A 27,800-nucleotide genomic window follows, 5' to 3' on the forward strand; every position below is an offset into this window, starting at 1 on the left:
CTCACTTATCTAAAATAAACTAAAGGGGATTAAAAGCACATGGATAAAAACAGTTTGATGTAGAAATAATCTCAGCCTCAACAGAGAAATAAGTGGGGAAAGGGAGGAGGATTAAAAGGGAAGATAAAAAACCAGGGAGGAAATTGTTGCAAAGTAAAAGAAAATTCCTAATTCTGAAGCAGAGATTGAAAGGAAAAAAGAAGGAGCAAATCAGTTGGGAAATGGCTGAATAAATTTAGTGGTATATGAATGCAATAAGATATTGTTTCATAAGATACTGTGGACAGTTTCATAGGAAATCAACAAGCCCTGTTCAAATTTACATAGAGTGAAATAAGCAGAACCAGGTGAAAAATGTTTGGAAGGACTAAAACATTTAGAAGAAAATCGACTTTGAAAGAACTCTGGTCAGGGTAATGACCCAAGCATGTTTCTGTTGAGGCATGTTAACCATCTCCTGACAAAGAGGTGATGGACACCAGGTGCAGAAAAAGTCATACGTGTTTGGACAGGGTGTGGTTGTATTTTGTTTGGCTATATTTCCTTGTTACAAAAGACCAGGATCGTATTGAAAGTAACATGGAATTTATAACTTATTATTTTTCTTAAAGCAGTGTTGCTCACAAGAACAAATCCCAAAATCTGAAATAGTTTTAGAAAGACATTTATTAGGTCATTACTAGAGAGAGCTGGAAAGAAGGGGTGGCTCCTTCCCCAAATGTTTGGTTACATTTTGTAGAGTTCAGATAAGGGCATAATGACATTTGCGTAATTGGCCTCACTTAGGTAATAGGTAGTTTTCAAGAAAAAGGCAGTTTGAGGTGTATATTAACAGGTAAATCAGTGTAACTTGGGGAACCCAAGATATAGGCTGGGGGCGGGGAGCAGAACAAGTACTTGGTGGAATCTAAGCATGTCTTATAACCACCTGACTTCCTGTAGCATTTCTGAGGTCAGCCTGACCTTAGTATAAGCTTTTTGATTAAACAGTTTTCTAGCCACATAAGTCTAAGTTCAAACAATATTAATAAGTGATAAATAATAATACACAACATTGTGACATGGAGTTTCACAATTTCATACACAATCTTTTTTGTGTTCTTTGTATTTGAAATGCTCACTTATTTTTATATGTTAAGAATTTTTTTTGAAAAATTGGAAGGGAAGAATGAATTCTAAAAAGGGGAACCACTAATGTTAAGTTTTGAGAAAAGTCAGTAGTACAGAGTGTTAGGAAGTAATATGAAATAAGAATAGAAAAGTAAATGAAAGTTAGATGGTAAATGGCTCAAAAATTCTGACATGATTTTATTCTAGAGACTTTAGGAAGTTGGTAAACAGTTCTGAGCAAGGGTGTGAAATGGGGTCAGGCCCTTTTCTTAAGAGATTCTTCTCTCTCCCTCTCCCTTCTTTCTCCCTCCTTCCCTCACCCCCCCCAACCTTTTGTTTTCTCCTCCTTCTCTGCTCCCCACCTTGCCTTGGTCCCCCATGTTTTAGAACTGGTGGTTTTGAATGAGGCTTCTCCATGTAAACTTATAGGAACCAGATGGCAAATCAAGGGTAGAGCGCAGGAGAGAAATTTTATCTGGATATATAGATTTGGGTGTCACCTGCTAGAGATGATAATTAAATCTGTTATAGTGGATGAGATCACCAGGGGAGAAAAATATATAAAGAAAAGACTTAAATCAGCAGAAAGCCCGTGTGTCATCAAGTTACTATATTGAAGAATTAATTTGCTATCATTGAGTTTTTTTCTAATGAAGTGATAGAATTATAGAATTTAGAGCTGAAGGGAATTTGTAGATTTTAATGTAACGCCTTCATTTATGTAGGTAGGGAAATTATGGTGTCTATAGAGATAAAACGATTTGCTCAAGGGAACATAAATCATTAGTCCCAAGACAGGATTTGAAACTAGATCCTCCAATTCTAAATCCAGTGCTTTCCACTATACTTTAGTGTTTTGTTTTACAAATCTTTATAAAATACAAATATTATCTATTATTTCATAAAAATGTTTTATGTTGATATTCTTGTACTATTAGGGCTGCTGAGATTCTTTATTCTTTTGCACGAATACAAGCTCAGAAGTATAAGAAGACAAGTTTGTTCCCTTCATCATCATATTATCAATTACTGACAGAAGCCAGAAGGAATCTTGGACTTTTTCAACATCATGATGCCATTACAGGAACTGCTAAAGATTGGGTGGTTGTGGATTATGGCACTAGGTAATGTAGTTTTTAAAGGTTATTTTTTTTTCCTTTTTTATATATATTTTAAGGTTAATTTTAATTTTTTATTTCTGTGTTTTGGATTTAATACAGTTTCCTATATATGTTAAGTTGCACTGATCATATTGCCCCAAATGGTATTTTTTGTTTTTTGTTTTCTTTGCAAAACCCTTGGCAATGTGCAAAGCCTTTGTTATGAAACATAGTGACTAAGTATTGGTATGAACCACTTTTAAATTTAATGTTTGTTATAAAAACAGGTCATGTATAGCAATGATGCTATTTCAGAGAAGTAGTTTCTGACTGAGGATTTATCATCAAATAAATAATCTGTAAATAATGTATTATAAAAGCAGATATTGAGGAAAGTACCTATTTTGGTCAGCTAGTGGAATTGTTCGGTTCTTGATGTCATATTGAAAGGCATGGTAACAAAATTAAGTATATTCAGAAGAAGGTGATCAGGATGTTGAAAGATACATATCAAATAAGGAGTGATCAGAGGAATTAGAAATCTTTAGCTTTGAGAGAAGACATTTTAGCCTGAGAATGGAGATGTAATAGTTTTCTTCAAATATTTCTTAGATCATACATTTAGAGTTAGAAGGAATCTTAGAGGTCATTGTAGTCCAACCCCTTAATTTTATAGATAGGAAGCTGAGGCCTTGAGCAGTAAAGTGACTTGTCCATTGTCATAAAGCAATAGGTAACAGAGACAGGACTTCATCTTCTCTATTTCTAAATTGAGTGCTCCTTCTATTGTATACTACATTGTCTTTGAAAGACTGTCGCATGGAAGAAATAGTAGACTTTTTTCATACTTAACTTAAAAAAATGAAATTATGACCAGTAGATGTAAATTATAAAGGAAAAGATTACAGCTGAATACATGATAAGCTTTTCAAAGAATTTTTTTAAGTTGAGTGCTCTGCTTTGAGAGGTATTGAAGTTTACAGATATGCAGGATAAATAATTGTTAGGCATCGAGAGCAAATTTGAACTAGTTATTCTGTAAGTTGTTCTGTAAGGTCCCTTCTAACTCTTAAAGTCTTGGGTGTATTACTATTAACATAAGTAAAAGTTGTAAAATTTATATATATCTAAATATATATTTAAATGCATGCACATTGATTGTAAAATGTGCCCCTTTGTTAAGTGTGCATTAAGTATGTGAAACCTCACCTCTGTTTTGTCAAAATTTACCACAATCACTTTCCAATTATAACAAATGCTAACTATGAATTTAATTCACATATTTGTTTGACTTTATATTTAGAAGGACTTTTGATAATTTGGATTCCTATGGTCTCTCTTAAAAAGCAAAGATTTTTGTATTGTGAATTCTACAATCATCAACAATCACAAGCATTTCAACGCACAAAGAATAGGGAAGAGAACCATGTAAGAAATCACGAACCTTTGTCACATTCCTTGTTGTAGATTTTCTTTACACATATATAAATTATCAGGTATTAACTTGTTCTTTTTTTAATACCCTTTCTCCATTTTTCCCTTGCCATCTGCAATTTTAAAAATTCTTTATTCATGTTCCCCACCTTCCCTCATGTCTAAGCACTCTCTTGGAACAAATTTTTGTAGTCAAACGAAACAAATTAAGATATTCACCCTGAGAATACATGTATGGCTCTTCACCCCTAACCCATCCTTTCTCTGCCAGCTTGTGGAAGATAGATTTCCTCATCAGTCTTTGGAAGTGATGACTGGCTGCTACTTCAGCCAAAATTGAATTGTTTCCCCTCACGTTATGGTCATTGAGCATTAAACTGCTCTTGTTCTCTTCACTTCATTCAGCATTAGTTCATACAAATCTGTCTGTATTTCTCTAAACCTGTCTTATTTCTCATTTCATATGGCACAGTAAAATTTTGTTGTTTTTGTGTTCCACAGTTAGTTCAGCCATTCCTCAATTTATGGGTGTGGTTTTATGTCATGGTTTATACACCTATTTTGAAAGTAAGTGTAACAGCATTAAAACATTTTGATAAAATGTTCTAATTAGTATTGTAATTTGATGGTGAAAATTGCATAAGGTCCTTGTTACAAGAACATGGTCAATTAGTATGTCCCGATGACTGGAAAGAAATAATAGTCCTTATTGCCGTGGTATCTGCTGACATTCTCTCATCTCTAATTGTGACATGGAGATAAGCTCAACATGGTAAACCATCTGGCAAGCTGTATCAATCTAGGGAAGCTTTTAGTATAAGCCAAGTGGTATAGGCTATGTGGATATCATCTGAAGACCAACATTACTAAATTTAAAGAGACTGTAGAAGTGTGGTCGCCAGGTAACATTTTTTTCTATGGAGAAATGTTTGCTAAGACATGATAGTGTAGTCTTCCCTAGCTGTGGACTGAGTACCTAGTGAAATTAATTGATCTTTTGTAGTTGATATATAGAGTCTTAAAGGTAGAACTGGGATCTACTTTGAGAGTTAATTTTATATCCCTTATTTTGCAAATGGGGAAACTTGAGTCACAGAAAGATTAAATGACTTTGCCTAACTAAGGGCTTCACAGGCACAAGTAGCAGAGTCAGAATTCAGAACCAGACCCTGTACCCACTTTATCATTCTTTATCTGTAATTTGATCTTTACAAGAACTTTTTGAGGTAGGTAATGTAAGTGTTATTATTGCCATTTTACAAATGAGGAAACTGGGTCTTAGTTTGGGATTTTCCAAACCATAATGGAGCCAGGACTTGAAAGAAGATCTTTTGTTTCCCAAACCAGTGATCTTTCTATTGTATTATGTTACTGCTTCCCCCAAATCCAGATTTAAGTGAACTTAATTTTTTCCTGTCTAATATATGTTGATGAGATGTTTTCTTTTTTTTTCTCTTTTCTCTTCTTTTCTTTTCTTTGGCAATTGGGGTTAAGTGACTTGCCCAGGGTCACACAGCTAGTAAGTGTCAAGTGTTTGGTCTGAGGCTGGATTTGAACTCAGGTACTCCTGACTTCAGGGCCGGTGCTCTATCCACTGCGCCACCTAGCTGCCTCCAGATGAGATATTTTCAAAACACTTAATTGAAAAGTCTTGAAAAACCAGGTCATTAGCAAAAATTGTATAAAAAGAAGTTTTGAAAACATATCTAATTGGCAATTGTTCAAGATATGTTGAAGACAGTGTTCTTAAAAGGAGTTAGATTTTTCTATTTAAGTATTGGTAGAAACTGCCAGAAACTGTCAAATCAATACCTTTAAAAACTAGCTTAAATAAGCAAATTTTGGTAGTGTTATTTTTCCCCCTTTTATTTGCCCACTTATGAATTATTAGCAAAATTTTTTCCTTCCTTGATATTATTTAAAAAGTAAATGTAATACCAATACTCTTTTCAGGCATAACTTTGAAAGTAGAATAGAAGAATATACAAAGTTAGGAGCAAGAAAATGGGACTATAAAATACCTGTAAAAAGATAAAAGAAAGATGGTTAATGTAGGAGTTTGCTATTAACAGGATCTCCCAACTGGGAGAAGAATTAATAAATGGAACCCTACTTTTAGTTATGGTTCTTCCATTAACTAGCTGTCTGACTTTGTTTAAGTAGGTTTATTTTTTCTGCGTCTCAGTTTCCTTACCTATTTTATGTAGAATTGGACTGAATTCTCATAAAACCTATTCCATCTGTAACATCCTGATTTTATTAAATTTATTCAACTAATGCAATGTTGAGCAGTTTAGAGTCTACTATTCGAGGAGGTTAGAAATTTTTCCACGCACACTTAGTAAAAATAAGTTATTTTTTTCCATCTCAGCAATCTAATGCTGTAAAAGCAATGTTAAATGGATTGCCTTTTTCCAATCCAAAAGGATAGTGCTCTTCATTTGTTATAAAGTCTTAAAGCAGCACACTTGTTATAGTGGTGGGCAAAACTCCAAAGTGTGGTCAGAACCAGATTAAAATGAAATCAGGAAGTGTTTAACAAAGAAATAAAAACAGGACAAAATAGATAATGTTAATTTGTGGTTTTCTGTGGATAGAGCACCAGCCCTGAAGTCAAGAGGACCTGAGTTCAAATCCAGCCTCAGACCAAACACTTGATGTACTTACTAGCTGTGTGACCCTGGGCAAGTCAGTTAACCCGAGTTGCCTTAAAAAAAATTGTGGTTTTCTGAGTCAATATGCAACAGTCTTAAAGCATATGATTTTACATTAGAGCTTATGTAGAACACTTTAGCCTTCTAAGCAGAAGAATTGCACGATTTATATGAAAATAAGATGTTAAGAAAAGATTGGAGTGGAGTAGAGTTGTAAGCTTGAAGACTAACCAAGAGATTGTTGTGGAATTGAGAAGTAGGCAAAGGAGCAGATCTAATGAGTTTTATTTTGGAAATTCCTTCATATTAGAGAAAAGATGGTTAGAGGCACCATGGTATAAGGGGGGGAGGGAATCATCAAACAGCATCTAAAGATTGATTTCTAGAATTATAGCGTGTTCATCCTTAAAAGTCATTCGGTTCAGCCCCCTCCTTTTACAGATGAAGAAACTAAAACCTAGAGAAATGACTTGTTCAGGAACATACTTATTGGCAGCCCCAGCACACAAGACAAGTCCTCCATTTTATGGTCAGTCTTCCATATATGATATTATACTCCTCAAGCCCAAGTTTTTTCATCAGTAAAGTTGGGGTAATACTATTTACATTGCCCACCTGATGGGGTTATTGTTATGAAAATGAAAAAGGCTAATTTAAATAAAGTGCTTTGCAACCATGAAGTTTTTGTATATATTTGATCTAGTTGCAGTATTAATAGTTTGCACTGAATATAAAAGACTAGAGCTGTTGAACAGCAGTAATTTCCATGCTTCGTTTAAAATAAGCCATACCTAAAATTTTTGTGGATTCACTGGATGAGAAAATTGTACATTTACAATAAGAATAAGGGGTATCTATGTATTTTACACATTTCTTCGGATTTTTTTAAGTTCAAGTAAAAAAGCATACTTCATTTTTTCTTTTTAAAATATTTTGTTTTTTAATTTTAAATTCTGAGCTTAAAATAAAAAAAGCATTTCCATAATATAGCAGGATAGAAAAAATAGGATGGCACATAAAACTGATAATGTGTTATGTACAACTTGCATAACAAAAAGTAAAACCTTTTAAATATATAATAAAGTCATCATGTAACTTTCTTTTTCCCCCCCCACCTCTCCTCCCTACCCCCACCCTACAGATGGCTACCATTAGATGCAAATATGTATATATGTGTGAAACTATACTGTAAATACTAATATTTATCAGTTCTTTTTCTGGATGCAGATAACATCTTCCTTCATAGTTCCTTTACAATTCATTTGGGTATTCTATCAAAATGACTTAGTCACTAAAATTTCTTAAAACTATTGCTGTTACTGTATATGTAACACTGTATATATTGTATATGTGTTCTCTTGGTTCTGCTCGTTTTGCTCTTCATTATTTCATGTTTTTCTAAAATCATCAAGCTCATCATTTCTTATAGCACAGTTGTATTCCATCATGATCAGAGAATAGCGAAATAGTTCACAGTTGTTCATCAAATATTTCTGTTACTGTATATACCATTCTCCTGAGTTTGTTCACTTCAATTTGCATCAGTTCATGTAAGTTTTCCCAGGTGTTTTTTGAAGGCATGCTGCTCATCATTTCTTATAGCCTAATAATATTCCATCACAGTCATATACCACAACTTGTTCAACCATTCCTCAGTTGATAGGCATCCCTTCACTTTCTGATTCTTTGTTAACAGAAAAAGAGCTGCTATAAATATTTTTATACATATAGGCCCTTTTCCCTTTTCTTTTTTAATCTCTTTGGAATACAGATTTAGTAGTGGTATTCAGAGGGTAAGAACAGTTTTATAACCCTGTGGACACAGTTCCAAATTGTTCTCTGGGATGGTTGGCTCAGACCACAACTCCATCAACAATGCATTAGTGTCTCAGTTTTCCATATCTCCTCCAACGTTGGTCATATTAGCCAGTTTAATAGATGTGATCTAATTAATGCTTCTGGTTTTCAAGTTTTTGGTCCAGTTTTTTTCTACCTGAGCTGTACACATTTCTGTCTGTCAAATGAGAGTACTTTTTCTTATGGGAGCAAATACTCAGGTGTATAGAATAAAAACTTTAGTGGGGTTACGAGTTACTTTTCCCTAACAAGAACATTTTTATTATCCTGTGAATATTTTTGGTTGCCCAGTTCTCTAGGTATTTAATTCTTTATAGGAAACATAACTTTTGCAAAAAATGATTTTTGTAAATAGAATAAAAAACTTTAAAAGAACACAGTGTTTTCCTGCATTGGGGGGAAAAAAACAGATGATAATCTGTAAGAAGAAAGAATTAATTTTGGTGGCTAGCAGTTTACTGGTATAAATACAATCAAGATGTCTGCACAGTTCTAGTCATTTGATTGAAAGGTTTAAATAGATATGGTAGTATTTTAATTTGTCAGATTTATTTCAAGGTAGGCCTTATGAATATAATAATTTTAGAAATATTGATTCTCCAGGCAAATGATTGACTATATAACAAAAATTACTCATCCTCAGCTGACCTATAGACTTGTAAAGGATAGTCAGAAACCCCCCCTTCCTTTTTTACCTCAGTCCTTGCTGAAAATATTGCTAAATGTTAACATTCTGCTTTTATTAGTAAATTTTATAATGATATTTTGATAGAGGATCTTATGGTGAATCATGATGGTCATTCTGAACATTATTTTTCATTGTAGAGAAATATAGAAGAAAGTGTAACACTTAATAGAGGAATATTATTAGAAGGTTTTTTTTTTAAGTAAGATAATTTTTAAAGCTTTTTTTTTTCTGTTGATACTCCTTGTTCTCTAAAGATGGAGTTCTGGAAAAGAATTTTTTGAGATCTAAAATTTTTTTCTTCATTGATTATACACTCTCTCACACACACACGCACACACACACACGCGCTCGCACGTATGTATGTATATATACATCTATATATGTGTGATAAACTTGAAATTTGCTCTTTATAGTAATAAAGAAACAAAAAATGATTTTCTTGGCATTTGAGTTAGTTCTCAGAATAGTAAATTTCTTTTCACAGACTTTTCCATTCCATAATGAACTTGAAGACGATAATAAGAGATTCTGCTCATGTTCTCATTCTGAAGGACAAAGATGCCTACAGCTTTAATCCATCCATCCCCTTCCTACAGATGGTTAGTTTGTCTGACTCGGTATTTTCATTCTTTTTTGAAACATATAGCTATGTTCTTGTTTGTGTGAAAGAACGATTGAGAGAGACATTGAAATGTAATTATCTCATTACATGTTAGCCACTAAAATGACATATACTATGACTCATTAGTTGTCCCATTTGCAGATAGGTAAATCTTTCCTTCAAAGCAGCTAGGTACCTCAGTAGATAAAGCACTGGGCCTGGAGTCAGGAAGACTTGATTTCAAATCTGTGTGACCCTGGGCAAGTCACTTAGCTTCTTTTTGCCTCTGGAGAAGGAAATGGCAAACCACTCTAGTATCTTTGCCACAAAATCCCCATATGGGGTCACAAACTGTCAAGTGAAACAACAAATCTAAACTTACATGTCTGAAATGATTTATAATAATAATTTTGTAATAATTCAAATGGAAATGCTGTGGCACCTCTAACTTAAATAATGTATAATAAACAGAAATGATGAACCTATTAGAAATTACTGATTGGGACATAGGTTACTATAGAGTTTGATACATTGTAGGTACTATATACATTCTAGCTAGTTTTAGTATTGTTAGTTTTCAAAATTTGTTTTTGTGATTTTGATAGGCAGACATTACATTTGAACTAGTTCCCATTTTTTCTTAGCTTAGGTCAGAGATGGGTTGACACTTACACTCTCATCCCCTATTTCCTCCAAAATGTGTTGTCACTGCAACTTTGTTCTGAATGATCTTAATTAGTTTTCTCAATTCAGACAAAACCTTTCTGGCCCTTATAAGCTCTTAGCTCTCTTGACTTATGAACAAATCATTAAATAGAGCTAATGTCTACTACAGGAAAGAAAAATTAGCAAATTGATTAAATAGAATTCTATTTATACTTTTGTTGTTGGCTCTAATAATTTTTAATTAAAGCTTTTGCATTTTTGTGTCTGTTAGCAGATGATAGGTATTTTAATTTCATAGGTACATTTGAATTTGTTATTTATATTTGTGTCAGGAACTTGGGCTTCTTTAAAAATTTTACTTACTGGTTCTTAAATATCAGGGGCAGGTAGGTGGATAATGCACCTGGAACTGGAGTTAGGAATATCTTAGTTTAAATTTGACTTCAGACACTTAATACCATTGTTACCCTGGGCAAGTCACTTAAGCTCACTTGCCTCAATTTCTGCATCTGTAAAATGGGGATAATAATAGCTTCTACTTCCTAGGGTTTTTGTGAGGATTAAATCATCCTTGTAAAGCAATCAGCACATTTCCTGGCTCATACTAGGTATTATACAAATGTTAGTTATTGTTGTTGTTATCCTCGACTCAGTGTCTCTTTTATATAAATTGAGGACACACTGAGGTTATGGATGCCTGAGTGTTACAAAAAGTATTAACTATCATACATATATGTTGGGGTAGGAATGAGGACTGAGCCTATGATTTTACTACTATAGGAAGCTCCCTGTAAAGAAATTTTTCCTAGCAAAGGAAGTCATCCTATTGATGAATCTTATAGTATTAGTTGCCCTGCTGCATACTACCAGTTAGAGGTGGGACCCACCAAGTCATCTTGGTTTGAAAGATGTCCAGTTCTCTCGCGCACTCTCGCGCTCTCTCTCTCTCTCTCTCTCTCTCTCTCTCTCTCTCTCTCTCTCTCTCTCTCTCTCTCTCTCTCTCTCTCTCTCTCTCTCTCTCTCTCTCGGTTAAGTGACTTGCCCAGGGTCTCTCACAGCTACTAAGTGTCAAGTGTCCTGACGTCAAATTTGGACACAAGTCCTTCTGACTCCAGGGCTGGTTCTCTATTCACTGCACCATCTACTTGCCCCCCACTTCTCTTTCTACTCTTACTCTATAATTATCTTTCTTTGAATGATTAAAAAAATTGTTTTTAATTTTCACTTGATATTCTTTGGTAAAAACTGCTAGAACCATTTATTTTCTATTTTTATTTGCATATGTTTTGGTCTTACATAATAATTAAATATGAATTTTGTTAAGACTTGACATGAATGGAGAATTTTGTACTGTATCAGTTTACAGTTAGAAAAATTCTTCACCATAGTTACAACAGCCGTTTCTGAAGTGTGAATTTTGAAAGTTACTATCAAGTATCTTGTTTTTCCTTGTAGGAGAGTGAACAACAATCACAAGATAGTCTGCCACGAAAAACTGTTTTAAAGCTGAGTATGCAGCCAAGGTAAATATATAATTTCTGCATAGCCTGTTATTACTAATTTTTAATGGGTCTCATTTGTTCCACATGATATTATTTCACTACTGTATGTTTGGTGCCAATTTTTCATTTCCTCAAGAGAGAATTATCCATTAAAAAAATAGGAATGGGCATTTTGCTACTTTTTAGGCTAAAAATTCATAACAGCTGTACTAAATTTGAAAGCAGTAGAAGCAGTATTATATTCAGTAGATAATTGGCGGATAATGGTGGCATATCCTTGTTTTAAGAGGAAAATCTTAATTTTGATTGTGGTATTAATCATTGTCATGTCATGCCTTTTGAATAACCTGTTTAATATATTTTACACTACCATTTGTTTTCAATCAGTTTGCAAAGTAGTTTTTTTTTTTTTAACAAACAGAAGTTCATTAACTAAATTAAATTCTTTTAGTAACTGAGCTTATCTGAAGGTGAGTTTTAGTGTTTAGTGCTCATTAGGCACATTTTTTTCCCATTGTACTAATGATGTTATGAGCTTCCCTTAAAATTACTGATGTGAAATAGAGTGAATGATGGAGAGGGAGAATATAATGTTTGGCAAAAATAAAATGTAGTTAGTTAACAAAGTAATTTAGAAAAATGATGGGTAACTGAATATTTGTATTTTTATTTATCTTTTCTTTAGGATTTTTTCCCTTATTCTGGTTAAGCTTTCTCTAATTCATTATCAGTTGATTTCATCAGTTTAAACTTTTTTTCATAGAATGATTTTTTATGCCGTTAAGTACAGATGTTCAGTTACATTATGCAAATTGTAGGGTAAGTTGAAAAATGATGTAATTAGTAATTTCATTCTGAGCACTATTGATTTCAAATGAATTAAATTTGAAAACTTTGTTTATTTGAATGACACACTATAACTTTATTAAGTGGACTATAATAAAATTTGAGGCATAGTAGAAGCTCAGAATGTATGGACAAAGCGACTTTGTATTTGCTGACATATATATTGGTATCAGCAGTGTTGCCATACCTCAGCATGCTAGGTCTAAAGAGCTTCCAATGAGAGATGTCAGTGTTCGTGAAAATGAAGGGGTAGGAACATGGGACCCAACCTAATGGTATATTATTTAAATGCGAGAGTTTGTATAGTTTTAAAAGACTTTTTTTGGATAATATTCTAGTATTCTTTTTTCATTTTGTAAAAAATGTTTATTCCCATTGCCTGTTATTTTAAACATTTATTGCTAATAGGCTTGCCTCTAGGTGTTACCCTTTTTCCTGCTACTGTTCTTTTAGTAGTTTTTTATTGTAGCAATGGTATGGTAGGTGAGTTTGAGCTTCTCTCCAGACCCTTACCTGTAGCATCTCCAAATAGCCTAGCCTTACTTTTGGCATAGAAGTGGGCAGGAAGAGAGAGGTAGGTTTACGGATCAGGAAAGGTGTCTCATATTTTTGAACTTGGATATTGAGGAATATTTATATGTGATCAGAATGGAAATTAATGGTTCTTTTAATAAAATATGACTTTTGTGTGTTGTTTTTAGACATTTAATGTTCAAATAGTTATCTTTACTTTAAAATTGGCAGATACAGTTACAGTTCTAACCACTTTCTATTTTACCATGTTTTTTTTGATTGGAATGAATTGAGAACATTTCTGATGTGAGATTGTCAGCTATTCCTAATTTGTTCTACTTACTGTATTATCAGTATCACAAATATTTTGCCCCTCTCAATATTTGTTTTTTATACAAGAGGACTTCACATATATAAAGTGCACATATATTTGTTTAAAAACAAAGTTCTTATAAGGATGCATGTAATTATCTAAATTGATCATTTTTCCAATTTGAATACTGGGTTATATTGTCGGATCATCTTTCTAAGAAGTAAGCAAAGGGTAGAGAAATGTCTGATTTGTTGGAGGGTCAAGTATGAATTTTTTAAAAAAGATATTGCTAATTATTATTTGTACTCTCATGGATTTAATGTGTCATTCTTTTTCTTTCTCTTGAAGAGTATGGAGAGGGGATTATCTTTATTTTAAGTACACTGTGCATTTAACATTTGATTTGTACATTAGCCAAAAGCAATGAATTTTACATTGTGAATGATGGTGAACTTAACTTTGCTAGTGGCATTACTTTCTGTCGACTATTATATCTAGACATTGACCATGTTAGTCTAGAAACCTACAGATATCTTTTCTTCTTTCTCTTTGTAACATCTCAGTAATTTCTTCATTTCTCATAGTTTAGTTTATCATTGCTATGCAGTCAACTTCTAGAACTATATTTACAACCTAGATGTTTTTCTTGCTATCCTGTACTATGTTTCTAGCACTTTTCAGCCTTGGTTGCACTCTATCCATTGTTTTTTCTTCATTGCTGTCTCTCCCTGTACTACTATCACTCAGTAACCTGTTTTCCTGTGAGGTTTATTCTGTCTGTATTTGTTACCCAATCTATATTTGTCACCCAGCTATCTGTTAGGCTACAAGACACTGTCCTTCCTTCTTCAGTAACTTCAGTGTCTGGTTCACAGTCTTCATTTATTCCTTCATTCCTGCCATCCACTAGGAGACTGCAGCATACATATTGATACTTCCTCAAATACCCTAACCTCCCAATTCACTAACTTAATTCATTTCCCACTATCTGCTTCTATTATCTAATCTCAGCTGCCTCCAGAGATGGTCATGCCCTTCATCTTGCCCCATTACCCATAAGTGATTACTCACTTCTGTCTTCATGAACTCTGAAATTTCAGATTTGTCTCCTGACCTACAGTCTCAAATTTCCAGCTACCTATCAGACATCCCTAATTGTATGCCTCAAAGACATCTTGAATTTAATATGTATGAAACTGACTTCAATTTTACTCTGTGTCCCTCCTGTCTCCCAACTTTTTCTTAATTTTCTTACTACTCTTAAAGGTATCACCCTCCTCCTCGTCACTCAGCTTCAAAACTTACGTGTCATCTTTGATACCTTACTCTCCCCCTCTGTATCCCATCAGTTTCCAAGTCCAGTTACTCTACCATTAAAACATCTCTTGTTTCAAAACATCCCTTCCCTCTTCTGATACTACCACCATTCTGGTGGAGGTCCTTGTCATCTCCTGCCTGTACAATTTCAGTAGCCTTCCATTTGGTTTCCCTGCCTTAAGTCTCTCCCTACTCCAATATGTCTTCCACTCAGCTGTGAAATTAATTTTGCAAAAGATCTTGCTTGGCCAAATCACCCCTTTATTTATTAGATTCCATTGGCTCCTTGTTACCTCCAAGATTAAATATAAAGTCCTTTATATGGCTTTTTAAAGCCTCTCAAATAACCTTCCCATAACCTTCTACCTTTCCAGTCTTAGACTGTACTGCCTGCTTTCTGTTCCTCACACAAAACATTCCATCTCCCAATTCCAGGTATTTTCACTGACTCTCTCCCTCTTCGTCTTTGCTTCTTTGCCTTCTTTCAGGTTTAACTTGTCTTACTTCTGTGGTAAGCCTTTTTTAATCTTCGTGCCTTCCCTCTGATGTTATCCCCAGTTTATCCTGTGTACATGATGTTTCATACATAATTGTTTTCTTCCCCATTATACTGTGAGATCCTTGAGAGTTGGGAGTGTTTTCTGCTTTCCTTGTTCTTTTCCGTAGACCTGCCAAATGATATTCTTAAAGTACAGGCCAATAAATGAACCCCCCTTTACTAAGCACTCCTTATATGTCAGACACTGTGCTTCTTACTAAAGATACTGAAAAAAGAAACAGATCCTGACTTCAAGGAGCTTATAGTCTATCAGAGCAACTACATGTCACCATATTAGCTTCTGAAAAGATTTTCCTTAAACACAAATTTGAACGTCTTATCCTCTTACTCAGTAAGCTTCAATGGCTCTACATTGCCGCTAGTGTAAAATATAAATTCTTGTGTTTGGCTTTTAAAGCTATTCACAACCTGGCCCTAACTTAAATTTCCAGCATCATTACATATATATGTGTGTATGTGTATATATGTGTGTGTATGTGCATATATGCATGTATGTGTATATATGTATGTATGTGTATGTATGTATGTGTGTGTATATATATGTATATACATATATTATTCCTTCCCATGCCCTACATAGTCTGTCCAGATTTGATTCTCTTTTTTCCTCATGAACAATATTCCATCTCAAATGAGAAAACATATGTATAGCTCTTTTCAAATCTGATAGCACTATGTAAATGCTAGCTATTATTGTTTGTTAATATCATCATCATCATCAACATCGTCTCTGTACTCTTTGCACTTGCTATCCCCTTTGCCTAGAATACAAGATGTCTTCATCAGTATCTCTATCAATCCTTCACTTTCTTCAGAACTCAGTTGGAGTACCAACTTTCACGTAACATCACTCCTAATACTGAAACTTCCTTTCTAACTCTTTTTTAAACTATTTTTAATATTTTTAACTAAAATTTTACAGTCAGCAAAATTTTACCTTGTATGCTAACCTCCATCTCCCCCATTGAGAGAAAAAAAAAAGAAAAACAAAACCCTGCTACAAACATATATAGTACAAAAAAAATTATATATCATACATGTCCAACGAAAAAAATTGTTTTTTAATACTCTTGATCTTTCACCTCTCTATCCAAGAGGTTATTAGTAGCATGTTTCATTAGTCCTTTGGATTTCTTGTTGGTCATTATGCTGATCAGAATTCCTAAATCTTTCAAAATTGTCAGACTTTACATTGTTGCTGTCTTTGTACATCTTGTTCTCCTTATTTCACATTGCATCAGTTCATACAAAATCTTTACAGGTTTCTTTTAAACTAACACCTCATAATTTCTTATAGCCTAGTGTATAGTCTGTGAACAGCAGAAGTAATTTGCAGAATAGAATTCATCACAAATTGTGGCCAAAAAAAAAAAAGCAAAACAAAACTTCAGATTGTGGCAAATTTCACAAAGAAAGGAAAGAACAACTAGAAGAAGAAAGCCGAAAAAAAAAGTTAAAAGAAAACCATCTCAGTACAAACAGAGCGTATTGATCTTATAGACAGGATGCATAAAGACAATTTAAGAATTATAGGGCTCAGACTTTGGGGGAGGGGTGGAGCCAAGATGGCAGAGTGAAAACAGTGACTTTCTGGAGCTCTCCCTCAAACCCCTCCAAATACCTATAAAAAATGGCTCTACACAAATTCTGAAGCAGCAGAACCCACAAAAAGAGTGAAACAAATTTACAACCCAAGACAGCCTAGATGGTTGATCAGAAAGGTATATTGCGCCAGGCTGGTAGAGGAACGCAGTTTGGCATGGGCGCACAAGCCACCGCAAACCTGGAGCAGGCCTCAGGGACTAAATCGCGGCAGCTGTGGTGGTTTCCAGTCTTCTCAACCCACGAACATCAAAGACAACTTAGAAGGTCAGTGGGAAAAGTCTGTGACTGCAGTGAGAGAGCTTGGTCCCAGCCCTAGTCCCTGAGCTCAGCCCCAGGGTGGTGGCTGCATCCTGAGCTTCCATCCCACAGACTGAAGGGGAATTGGGTGGCTGATCAGAAGGGGATTTCAGGAATCTCTTTGCCAGTGCTGAGGTAGTAATCTCTTGCTTTGCCTGTGCTTGCTTGTGGGTCACAGTTCTGGGTGGCGGTCCTGGGACAAGGAGGAGCACTGGCAGGGTGGAGCTTGTAGTGGTTGTGTAGAGAAAATCCTCCTCACAGTTCCAAGGCAGAAAAGAGTGCTTGTGGTCACTCATAGACCAGAGCACAGGCCAGGAAAGGAGTAAACACCTTGCCCCTTATACCACCTTGGAAAAACTGAAAATTTACAGGTCCCTAGAAATATCTCTGAAAACAGCTGCACATAACACCTAAAGCTTGGGACAGTACATTCTCCACACTGGAAACAGATCCCTGCCTTAACAAAGAGTTTACAACTCAATTAATTATCTGGGATCATGAACAAACTGGGCAAAAAAGGTCAGACGATGGAATCTTTCTTTGGTGACTAAGAAGATCAAAACATACAACCAGAAGAAGACAACAAAGTCAAAGCTTCTAGATCCAAAGCCTCTAAGAAAAATATGAACCAGTCCTAGGCCATGGAAGAGCTCAAAAAGGAGTTTGAGAAACGGTTAAGAGAAGTAGAAGAAAAACTGGGAAGAAAAATGAGTGACGCGAGAAAATCATGAAAAACAAGTCAACAGCTTGCTAAAGGAGACCCAAAACAATACTGAAGAAAATAACACCTTAAAAAATAGCCTAATCCACAGAAACTAGGCATAGACCCAAATCTCACACCATATACCAAAATAAAATCAAAATGGGTTCATGATTTAGGTACAAAGGCTCATACCATAAGCAAACTGGGAGAACAAGGAATAGTTTACTTATCAGATCTGTGGAGAACAGAAGAAATTCATGACCAAACAGGAGATAGAGAACATTACGAAAAGCAAAATGGATAATTTTGATTACATTAAATTGAAAAGTTTTTTTACAAACGAAGCCAATGCAACTAAGATTAGAAGGAAGGTAGAAAATTGGGAAAGAATTTTTACAACCAGTCTTTCTAATTAGGGCCTCATTTCTAAAATATATAGAGAATTAAGACAAATTTATAAGGATACAAGCCATTCTCAATTGATAAATGATCAAAGGATATGAACAGACAGTTCTCAGATGAAGAAATTAAAGCCATCTATAGTCATATGAAAAAATGCTCTAAATCATTTTTGATTAGAGAAATGCAAATCAAAACAACTCTGAGGTACCACATCACACCTATCAGATTGGCCAACATGACAAAACAGGAAAATGGTAAATGTTGGAGAAGATGTGGGAAAATTGGAACACTAATGCATTGTTGGTGGAGTTGTGGAGTGATCCAACCATTTTGGAGAACAATTTGGAACTATGCCCAAAGGGTTATAAAAATGTGCATACCCTTGACCCAGCAATAGCCCTTCTAGGGCTATATCCCAAAGAGATCATCCAAATGGGAAAAGGACCCACATGTACAAAAATATACATAGCAGCTCTTTTTATGGTGTCAAAGAATTGGAAATTGAGAGGATGCCCATCAGTTGGGGAATGGCTGAGCAAGTGTTGGTATATGAATGTAATGGAATACTATTGTGCTATAAGAAATGATGAACAGGCTGACTTCAGAAAAACCTGAATTTTTTAAAAAATAGCCTAATCCAAATGGCAAAAGAGATCTGCACTAAAAAGCAGAATTGGCCAAATGGAAAAGGAAGTCCAAAAGCTTAGTGAAGAAAATACTTCCTTAAAAATTAGAAAGGAGCAATTGGAAGCTAGTGACTTTATGAGAAATCAAGACACTGTAAAACAAATCTAAATGAGTGAAAAAATAGGAAGCAATGTGAAATATATCATTGGAAAAACAACTGACCTGGAAAATAAATCCAGAAGAAACTTTCGCAAGCGGCCAGAAAGAAACTCTTCAAGTATTGTGGAAACACAATCAGGATAACAGAAGATTTAGCAGTTTCTGCATTAAGGGAACGGAGGACATGGGATACAATATTCCAGACGGCAAAAGGAGATGGGATTACAACCAAGAATCACCTACCCAGCAAAGTGAGTATAATTCTTCAGGGGAAAAAAATTGTCATTCAGTGAAATAGGGGACTTTCAAGCATTCTTGATGAAAAGACCAGAGCTGAAAAATTCAGAATATTTGATTTTCAAATACAAGACTCAAGTGAAACATGAAGAGGTAAACAGGAAAGAGAAATCATAAGAGACTTAATAAGGTTGAATTATTTACATTTCTGCATGGAAAGATGATATTTGTAACTCATGAGACCTTTGGCAGTATTCGGGTAGATGGAGGGGAAAAATTATGTGTGTGTGTGTGTGTGTATATATATATATATATATGTGTGTGTGTGTGTGTGTGTGTGTGTGTGTGTGTGTGTGTGTGTGTGTGTATCTAGACATTTATCTATCTATCTATCTACATAGATAGATAGATAGAGGGCACAGGGTGAGTTTAAAATGAAGGAGTGATATCTGGAGAATAAAATTAAGGGGTGAGAGGATTATACTGGGAGAAGGAGAAAGGGAGAGGTAAAATGGGGTAAATTATCTCACATAAAACAGAGTAGAAAAAGCTTTTACTGTGGAGGGGAAGTGGGGAAAGGTGAGAGGGAATGAGTGAATCTTACTCTCATAGGATTTGGCTTAAGGAGGGAATAACATACACACTCAATTGGGTATGGAAATCTTTCCTACCCTACAAGAAAATAAGGGGGGAAGGGGACAAGAGAGCAGGGGGATGATAGAGAGGAGGGCAGATTGGGGAGGGAGTAATCAGAAGCAAACACTTCTGATGAGGGACAGGGTCAAAAGAGAATAGAATCAATGGGGGGGTGAGATAGGATGAAGGGAAATATACCTAGTTTTTCACAACATGACTACTATGAAGTGTTTTGCATGACTACATATGTATAACCTGTATCGACTTGCTTGCCTTTCCAATTAAGGTGGGTGGGGAGGGGGGAAGGGAGAAAATTTGGAACCCAAAGTTTTATAAACACATGTTAAAAAAAGTTATTTTCACATGCAACTGGAACATAAGAAATACAGGAAATGGGGTATAGAAATCTATCCTGCCCTACAGGAAAATAGAAGGGGAAGGGGATAATAGAAGGACAGAGGAGAGATAGAAGGGAGGGCAGGTTAGGGGAAGGGGTATTCAGATTGTATGTCATCTTGGGGGTGGAGGAGGGATGAGATGGAAGAAAATTTGGGCATCAAAATCTTGTGAACTGAATGTTGAAATCTAAAAATAAATAATTTTTTTTTTGAAAAAAGCATTAAAGGGCTGCCAGAAGAAAAGAATCCATACATCCACTGTAGAAATAAAGAGGAAAAAACAAAAACAAAAAACTCCAGCAAACTTCAGAACACACAGTGTTGTCATCTACAGTTCCATTAACAAACAGCAAATTTTATGAGACCAGGAGAAAGACCTTCAAATGTAAAGGAAAGGAAATTTGAATGAACGTGAAACTGTTCTGCACCCTCCATAAACTTTAAGATGGATCAGAACAATGTGTTTTGAAGAACAAAATAGTCCAAGGTTGAAATCCAAGATGACATACCCAGAAAATGGAGCCTAACCGTTAGTGAAAAGATATCCAATGAAAAAAATTGGACCTGAACGAGTTGCTTTGCTAACATACTAGACAAGAGAAATATAAGAAAGGTTAACAAATAAAGCAGTTGTGGAAGACCTAGGTAATGAAATATACTAGGGGAAAAAAAGCAAAATAATCTAGAAAGATAGATTAACTTGTGGGGCTTAAAACAAGAACAAAACCAAGAAAATAACAACAGAAAAAACATTTAGATTTTCTTCCTAAAAAGATACAAGGAGACACAGGTAAAAGTGAAACTTAAGTAGAAGAACTGATGGTGGAGGAGTAGATTTGAAACAGCATGGACTAAGTCTCACTATACCCCATCTACAAGGTGGATATATTGTGTGTGTGTGTGTGTGTGTGTGTGTGTGTGTGTGTTGTACTATACTACAGAATGGAAGGGCACATGAAAGGGGAGAGAGAAGGTGAAAAGAGGAATGTGTGGTGTACTCTGATCAAGTGATAAGCAATGAAGATAAAATCCCTCCTGTAGCCTTTCAGTCAGTCATTAAATATTTATTGAGCGCTTATTCTGTGATTGGCACTGTGTTAAGAATTGGATATACAAAAAGAGGCAGGGGAAGGTGTGACAGCAACACTGCAGGAGGCAGGGCTGCTGGGGAGCTGAATGTAATGGGAATTTTTGGAAAGCTAAATGTAGCTGGTAGCTGTAGGTCCTTTTCCTTTTTCTTATCCTTTTATCTCTTTGGGATACAGACCTAGTAGTGGTGTTGCTGATAAAAGGGTATGCACAGTTTTATAGCCCTTTTGGCGTGATTCCAAATTGCTTTCCAGACTGGTTGGATCAGTTCACAATTCCTGCATTAGTGTCCCTATTTTTCTACGTCACCTCCAACATTATACATTTTCCTTTTTTGTCATGTTATTTTTCTAATAGACATGAAGTTGTACCTCAGAGTTTTAATTTTCATTTCTCTAATCAATAGTGACTTAGAGGATTTTTTTTCATATGAGTGTTGAGAGCTTTGATTTCTTCTGAAAACTGCCTGTTCATATTTGGAGAATGACTCTCATTCTTATGGATTTGATTCAGTTCTCTATGTGTTTGAGAAATGAAGTCTTTATCAGAGAAAAGTTGGAAAAGTTTCTCCCCAGTTTCCTGCTTTCCTTTTTATTTGGCTGCATTGGTTTTGTTTGTGCAAAAATTTTAAAATTTCATGTAATCAAAATTATCAGTTTTACATTCTGTAATACTTTCTGCCTTTTGTTTGATTATAAATTCTTTCTATATTCATAAATCTGACAGGTGAACTATTCCATGTTCCCCTGATTTGCTTTTGCTATCACCCTTTATATTTCTAAATCATGTAACCATTTTGACCTTAATTTGGTAGACGATGTGAGATGTTGGCTTAGCTAAGTTCTGGGCATTTTATATGGCTATCTCACATGCCAGGAATGCTCTCCCTCCTTTTCTTTATCTCCTGGTTTCCTTCAAGTCCAAGCTAAAATCATACCTTATACAAAAGGAATTTTCCAGTTCCTCTTAATTCTAGTGTATTCTCTGTGTTGATTATTTACTGTATATAGCTTGTCTGTACATATTTGTTTGCAAATTTTCTCCCTCCATTAGATTGTCAGTTCCTTGGGGATAGGCACTGACTTTTGCCATTCTTTATGTCCCTAGCACTTAACTCAGTGCCTGGCACATAGTATATGTAAAAGGCACTTACTTAGTAAATGCATACTGACTGATTGACCCACAGATTTTTTAGCATCCAAATTCATAAAACCTTAACTGAGCTACAGTAATATTTAGTAGCAGAATAGTGACAGATTTCAGTATCCTCCTATCAGTTTGGTATAAATCTAATGGAAAGAAGGTAAATATCAAATGAGACAAGTTACTGGAGAAGCTAATACTAAAAAGTTTATGGTGCCTTCAAGATGAGATTTCATATTTCTCAGCACCCCATGAAATTTTCCCCAGAATTGATCATGTGGGACACAGATATTGTAAACAAATGTAAAAAGGCACAAATAATAAAGGACTTTGATGTCTCCCAGTTTAGACCAAATCCAATAGAACAATAAACAAAAGGGGGAAAAATGTGGAATTGAATATATTCCTGAAAAAACTAGAGTTAAATGACTTAAAGACTCTTCTAAATGGGAATGCTAAAGAATATAAATATTTCTTAGCATTAGTAAATATATCCTTTACACACCATGACACAGCAAAAATAACAATTTAGGGACCAAAAATGAAAGTAAGGGACACAAATGGAGACTTAAGTAAGTGGGTGAGATAACAAGCAATAATCGCAATAAATATTTATTTGATTATGTATTTGAATCATAGTAACAATTAATATTTGAAAGAAAATTATAATAATGAAACTCCAATTTCTGGAAGTCAGCTAAGTCATTCTTCAGAGGGAATATATCCCTAAAAACATATTAACACGTTAGAAAAGGAGAATATTAATGAACTATTTATATATTTTTAAAAATTGAAAAGGCAACAAATAAATCTGAAATGAACATAAGATATATTAAAATTAGAGATGAAATTTATAAACTAGAAACCAAAAATTCTAAAGAAATGACAGAGAAAACTAAAAGCTAGTTCTTTTAAAACACTTTAAAACTTTAGCCAACCTAATTTAAAAAGAGAAGAGTAGAAAGTCAGTTAAACAATCACAACAGAATAAGAAAACAAAACAAAAGAAAAAAACAATAAAAAAAAAATAGTGCACAGTTATACCTAAGAAAACTGAGGATGCAAGCAAAAAAAAAAGAGAGGAATAGCCCCTAAAATATACAATATTCAAACTAACAGAAGCTCAAATAAAGATCCTTAATAATCTCCTTTCAGAAAAGTCAGCAGAACTAGATGTAATGGAATTATACATACCAGAGAAAAAGGCATCTGGTCCTAATAGATTCACAGGAGAATGCTTTCTAGTTTTTAAAGAAATAATTAATGCCAGTACTGCAGAAATTATCCAGAATTGAGAAACACACTTTTATCAGATTCCTTTTGTGAATCAAATATATTACTTATCCCTAAATCAGGGAAGATAAAGCATATAAAGAATTGTAGACCAATGTCATTAATTGTTTCAAAATTTTTAAATAAAATATTGTCATACAGACTACTGAAATTCATCCAGTAAATTGGGTTTATGTCAGGGATACAAGGATTTTTCAGCATTCAAAAAGTAGTTAACATGATATATCATATTAAAGACAACACTATATAAAACCACATGATTATCTTAGTACAGAGAAAGTCTTTGACAACATAAGATACTCATGTATGCTGGAAAACCTTCCAGAATGTTGGCATTAAGGGACCTTTTTAAAAATATAATACTGTATCTATCTGAAACTTTAGACTTAAGCATCACATGCAATGGGATGTACCAAATAATCCCCCAGTAAATGCATCAGTAAAGGAAGAATGCCCATTCTTCTCTTTATTATTTGAAATAGTCTTGGAAATGGTAGCAAGAACAATCAGGAAAATGAAGAGAACAAGCATTTATTAAACAGTATGTGCTATGTACTGTGCAAAGCACGTTCTAAATATTATTATTTGATTTTTCACAACTTTGGAAGGTAGGTGTTATCCTCATTTTACAGAGGAAATTGTAGCAAGTACAAACTAGTTTGAGGTTATATTTGAACTTAGATTTTCCTGAATCCAGGCCTAGTAAATATTAATCTTACATGACTACCTTATGCCATTTTCCTCAGTAGATTCAAAATGTATATGTGATCATAATATTAAACAGATCATATGTTTTTGCCAGGGCATATGATGCATTCTTAATCAAAGAATAGATACAATTAGAAAAAATAAAATGGATAACTTTGATGAGATGAAACAGAAAAGTTTCTACACAAATAAAATTGAAGGAAGTGTTTAGATATGAAATATTTTTTATATCAAATTTCTAAAATGATTTTGTATCCAAGATACATAAACAACTAAGATTTTACATATACGGAAATGTATTCACACGTCATATGTACATGCATACCATATAGACACAATCCAAAGAATATATAAACAATTCTCAAAAGAATAAAAATATTAATAATATGATAAATAATGTTTCAAATCACTAATAACAAGAGAAATGCAAAACAAAACAATCCTGAGGTTTCACCTTTTACCCTGTAAATTAGCAAAGATTATAAATGATGGTAATAGAGTTGGAAGGCAAGAGATCTGGTTTTGGGTTTTGGTTTTGGCTTCTGAGGCAACTTACGGTTCTGAAAGTTGGACCAATTTCTTTAACATACTTGAAAAAAAGTAGCAGAAGTTAAGAAAGTATGCTATTTCTTACTCTTTGGGGCACTCTATGTATTTATGAAGTAGTTGGGATTAAGTGACTTGCCCAATGTCACACAGCTAAGAATTGTCTGAGGCTGTGTTTAAACTCCCTCCTGACTTCAGAGTCAGTGCTCTATCCGCTGTACCACCTATCTGCCTCCTTTTGGGTACTTTAATATTACTGATTATTTGTATCTTGACAAAACCTTCTGGGAAAACTGCACAGTAGTCTATCAGAAATTAGGTATGGACCAATACCTCACACCATATTCCATGATAAACTCCAAGTAGTTATATAACCTAAATATAAAAGATCAAAGCATAACCAAATTCTAAGAGCAAAAAATGATACTACATTTCAGATCTATTTATAGACAAAGACTTCATGTGTAAATGAGCTACAGGGGGGCTTGCTTTGTCAGCTAACATTTATTAAAGGCTTCCTTTGTGACAGTTAACTTGTTTTTATTCTAATGTTTACATTAGATTCATTTGTGTAGAAACTTTAAAAATTTTACATAATCCAAAAATTTCCATTCTATCTTGTGTGATCCATTAGATCTTGAGGGCAAGTCTATTTTTACCTTTCTTTAATTCCCAGGCATTTAATATATTACTCATCATGGAGGAAGCCTTTAATAAATACTGACTGAATAAGCAGCTAGATTGTGCACATTTATGCTGAAGTTTTATTTTGTTTTTTAAATTGGGTTGATGGGGTGTTGGAGAGGTACAGTGGATAGAATGCTAGGTCTGGGAATCAAAGAAAGGCAAAAATATTCTCTGCCCTCAAGGTCTAATGGATCACACAAGATAGAGTATAAAACTTTGATTATGTTAGATTTTTTAAACAAACAAATCTAATGTAAAAATTAGAAGAAAAACAAGTTAACTATCACAAAGGAAGCCTTTAATAAGTGTTCTGGGTTTTTTTTAACCCCATTAATTAAAGAATTGTAATTCAGTGGAAGAGTCAAAGTAAATTGAATGCCCTGGAATACATGTTTGTTTTTTTCCCTAGTTTTCTAGTTCAGATTGCCATATGTTGTGGCTCATGCCTACACAAACTTTGCTATCTGGGTGGCTAAAGCTGGATCAGTGGAGCTTAGGAGTTCTGAACTGCAGTAGGGCTAAAGTCAATTACGTGTCCATATAAGTCCAACACCACCAATATGGCGTGTCTCTGGATTCAGATTGGAGGGAGGTTTTTGGGCCTCAGGCTGAGGAAGAGGAATTCAACTCAGGCCAGGAATGCCTATCCATAGTGAGATCAGTGCCTATGATTGGCTACTACTCTACCAGCCTCTCCAAAAACAAAAACCAAAGTATGAAAGGAAGTAAGAAATTGGAAATTGTTGACTATTTTGGAGAGTATATGCAGTTCCTTTTTTTAAAAATTTAATATAAATTTGTTTATTTTTAGTTTTCAACATTCACTTCCACAAGTTTTTGAGTTCCAAATTTTCATCCCATCTCCCCCCTCCCACCCCTTCCCTTATCCCCTTCCCCTTCTATTTTCCTGTAGGGCAGGACAGACTTCTGTATCCCGTTTCCTATATTTCTTATTTCCCAGTAGCATGTGAAAACATTTTTTTTTAAAAAACATATGTTTTTAAAACTTTAGGTTTCAAATTTTCTGTCTTCCTCCCTCACCACCCACTCTCATTGAAAAGGCAAGCAACTCAATATAGTTGTAAATGTGCAGTTATGCAAAACACGTCCGTAGTAGACATGTTGTGAAAAACTAACTCTATTTCCCTTAATCCTATCCTGCCCTCCCATTTATTCTATTCTTTCTTTTGACCCTGTCCCTCCTCAGAAGTATTTACTTCTGATTACCCCCTTTCCCAGTCTGCCCTCCTCTCTGTCATCCCCCTGTTCTCTTGTCCCTTTCTTCCCTATTTTCCTGTAGGGAAATTGAATGTGTATGTTATTCCCTCGTTAAGCCAAATCCTATTAGAATAAGATTCACTCATTCCCTCTCACCTTCCACCATTTCCCCTTCCACTGTAAGAGACTTTTCTTTTCTGGTTTTTTTTTTTTGGTGAGATAATTTACCCCATTCTACCCCTCCCTTTCTTCTTCTCCGAGTATAATCCTCTCATCCCTTAATTTTATTCTCCAGATGTAACCCCTTAATCTTCAGCTCACCCTGTGCCCTCTATCTGTCTATCTACATATACATACATATAATTTTTTTCCTCCAACTACCCTGATACTGACAAAGGTCTCATGAGTTATAAATATCATCTTTCCATTCAGGTATGCAGTTCCTTTCTAAAAAAGTCTTTATAGTTCCTTGAAAATTCTTCAACTTAACCTCACTTTCCTCTTTTTAAACTCTATCCAACTTGTCTTTTAAGGTTGCTTCAAATAAAGTTAATCCAAAACAGGTCAGAGCATAGACTGAAGTGATGTGGCACATTGAGTTTTCCATTCTTCTGAACCAGATTTTTTTTCCTTCTAAATACAGATTAATAAAGCGTGCTCTACATACAAGATGAACAAGCAAAAGGATTTTAGTGAAGGTACTGCCTGATCCTCAAAAAGTCAGGGAGGGCTTCAAGCCCATCTTGGACTTCACAACACTTCACAACTTTGTGGTAAAAGAAAATTTTTAAATAGAGTCTTTGGAATTAACTATTTCAACCTTAAATGGAGTGTAGCTTTGTCTTTTAGGCAAGTAAGTTGTGCTATTTGTTTGATACTTGGAAACTTTACC

At 34.6% G+C, this 27,800-nt stretch overlaps 1 protein-coding gene across 1 annotated transcript in view; it reads left to right on the forward strand.

Moving 5' to 3' along the window:
* Positions 1 to 27,800, forward strand: part of MAN2A1 (mannosidase alpha class 2A member 1) — a 205,063-nt gene that overhangs the window by 110,197 nt on the left and 67,066 nt on the right. The window contains exons 10-12 of the mRNA XM_020968826.2: positions 2,049 to 2,234; positions 9,328 to 9,442; positions 11,566 to 11,633. Of these exons, the coding sequence (XP_020824485.1) occupies positions 2,049 to 2,234; positions 9,328 to 9,442; positions 11,566 to 11,633 (369 nt within the window). The remainder of the gene's footprint in view (positions 1 to 2,048; positions 2,235 to 9,327; positions 9,443 to 11,565; positions 11,634 to 27,800) is intronic.

Source organism: Phascolarctos cinereus, unplaced genomic scaffold (genome assembly GCF_003287225.1).
Source record: "Phascolarctos cinereus isolate Bilbo 61053 unplaced genomic scaffold, phaCin_HiC Scaffold_4;HRSCAF=312, whole genome shotgun sequence".
NCBI lineage: Eukaryota > Metazoa > Chordata > Mammalia > Diprotodontia > Phascolarctidae > Phascolarctos > Phascolarctos cinereus.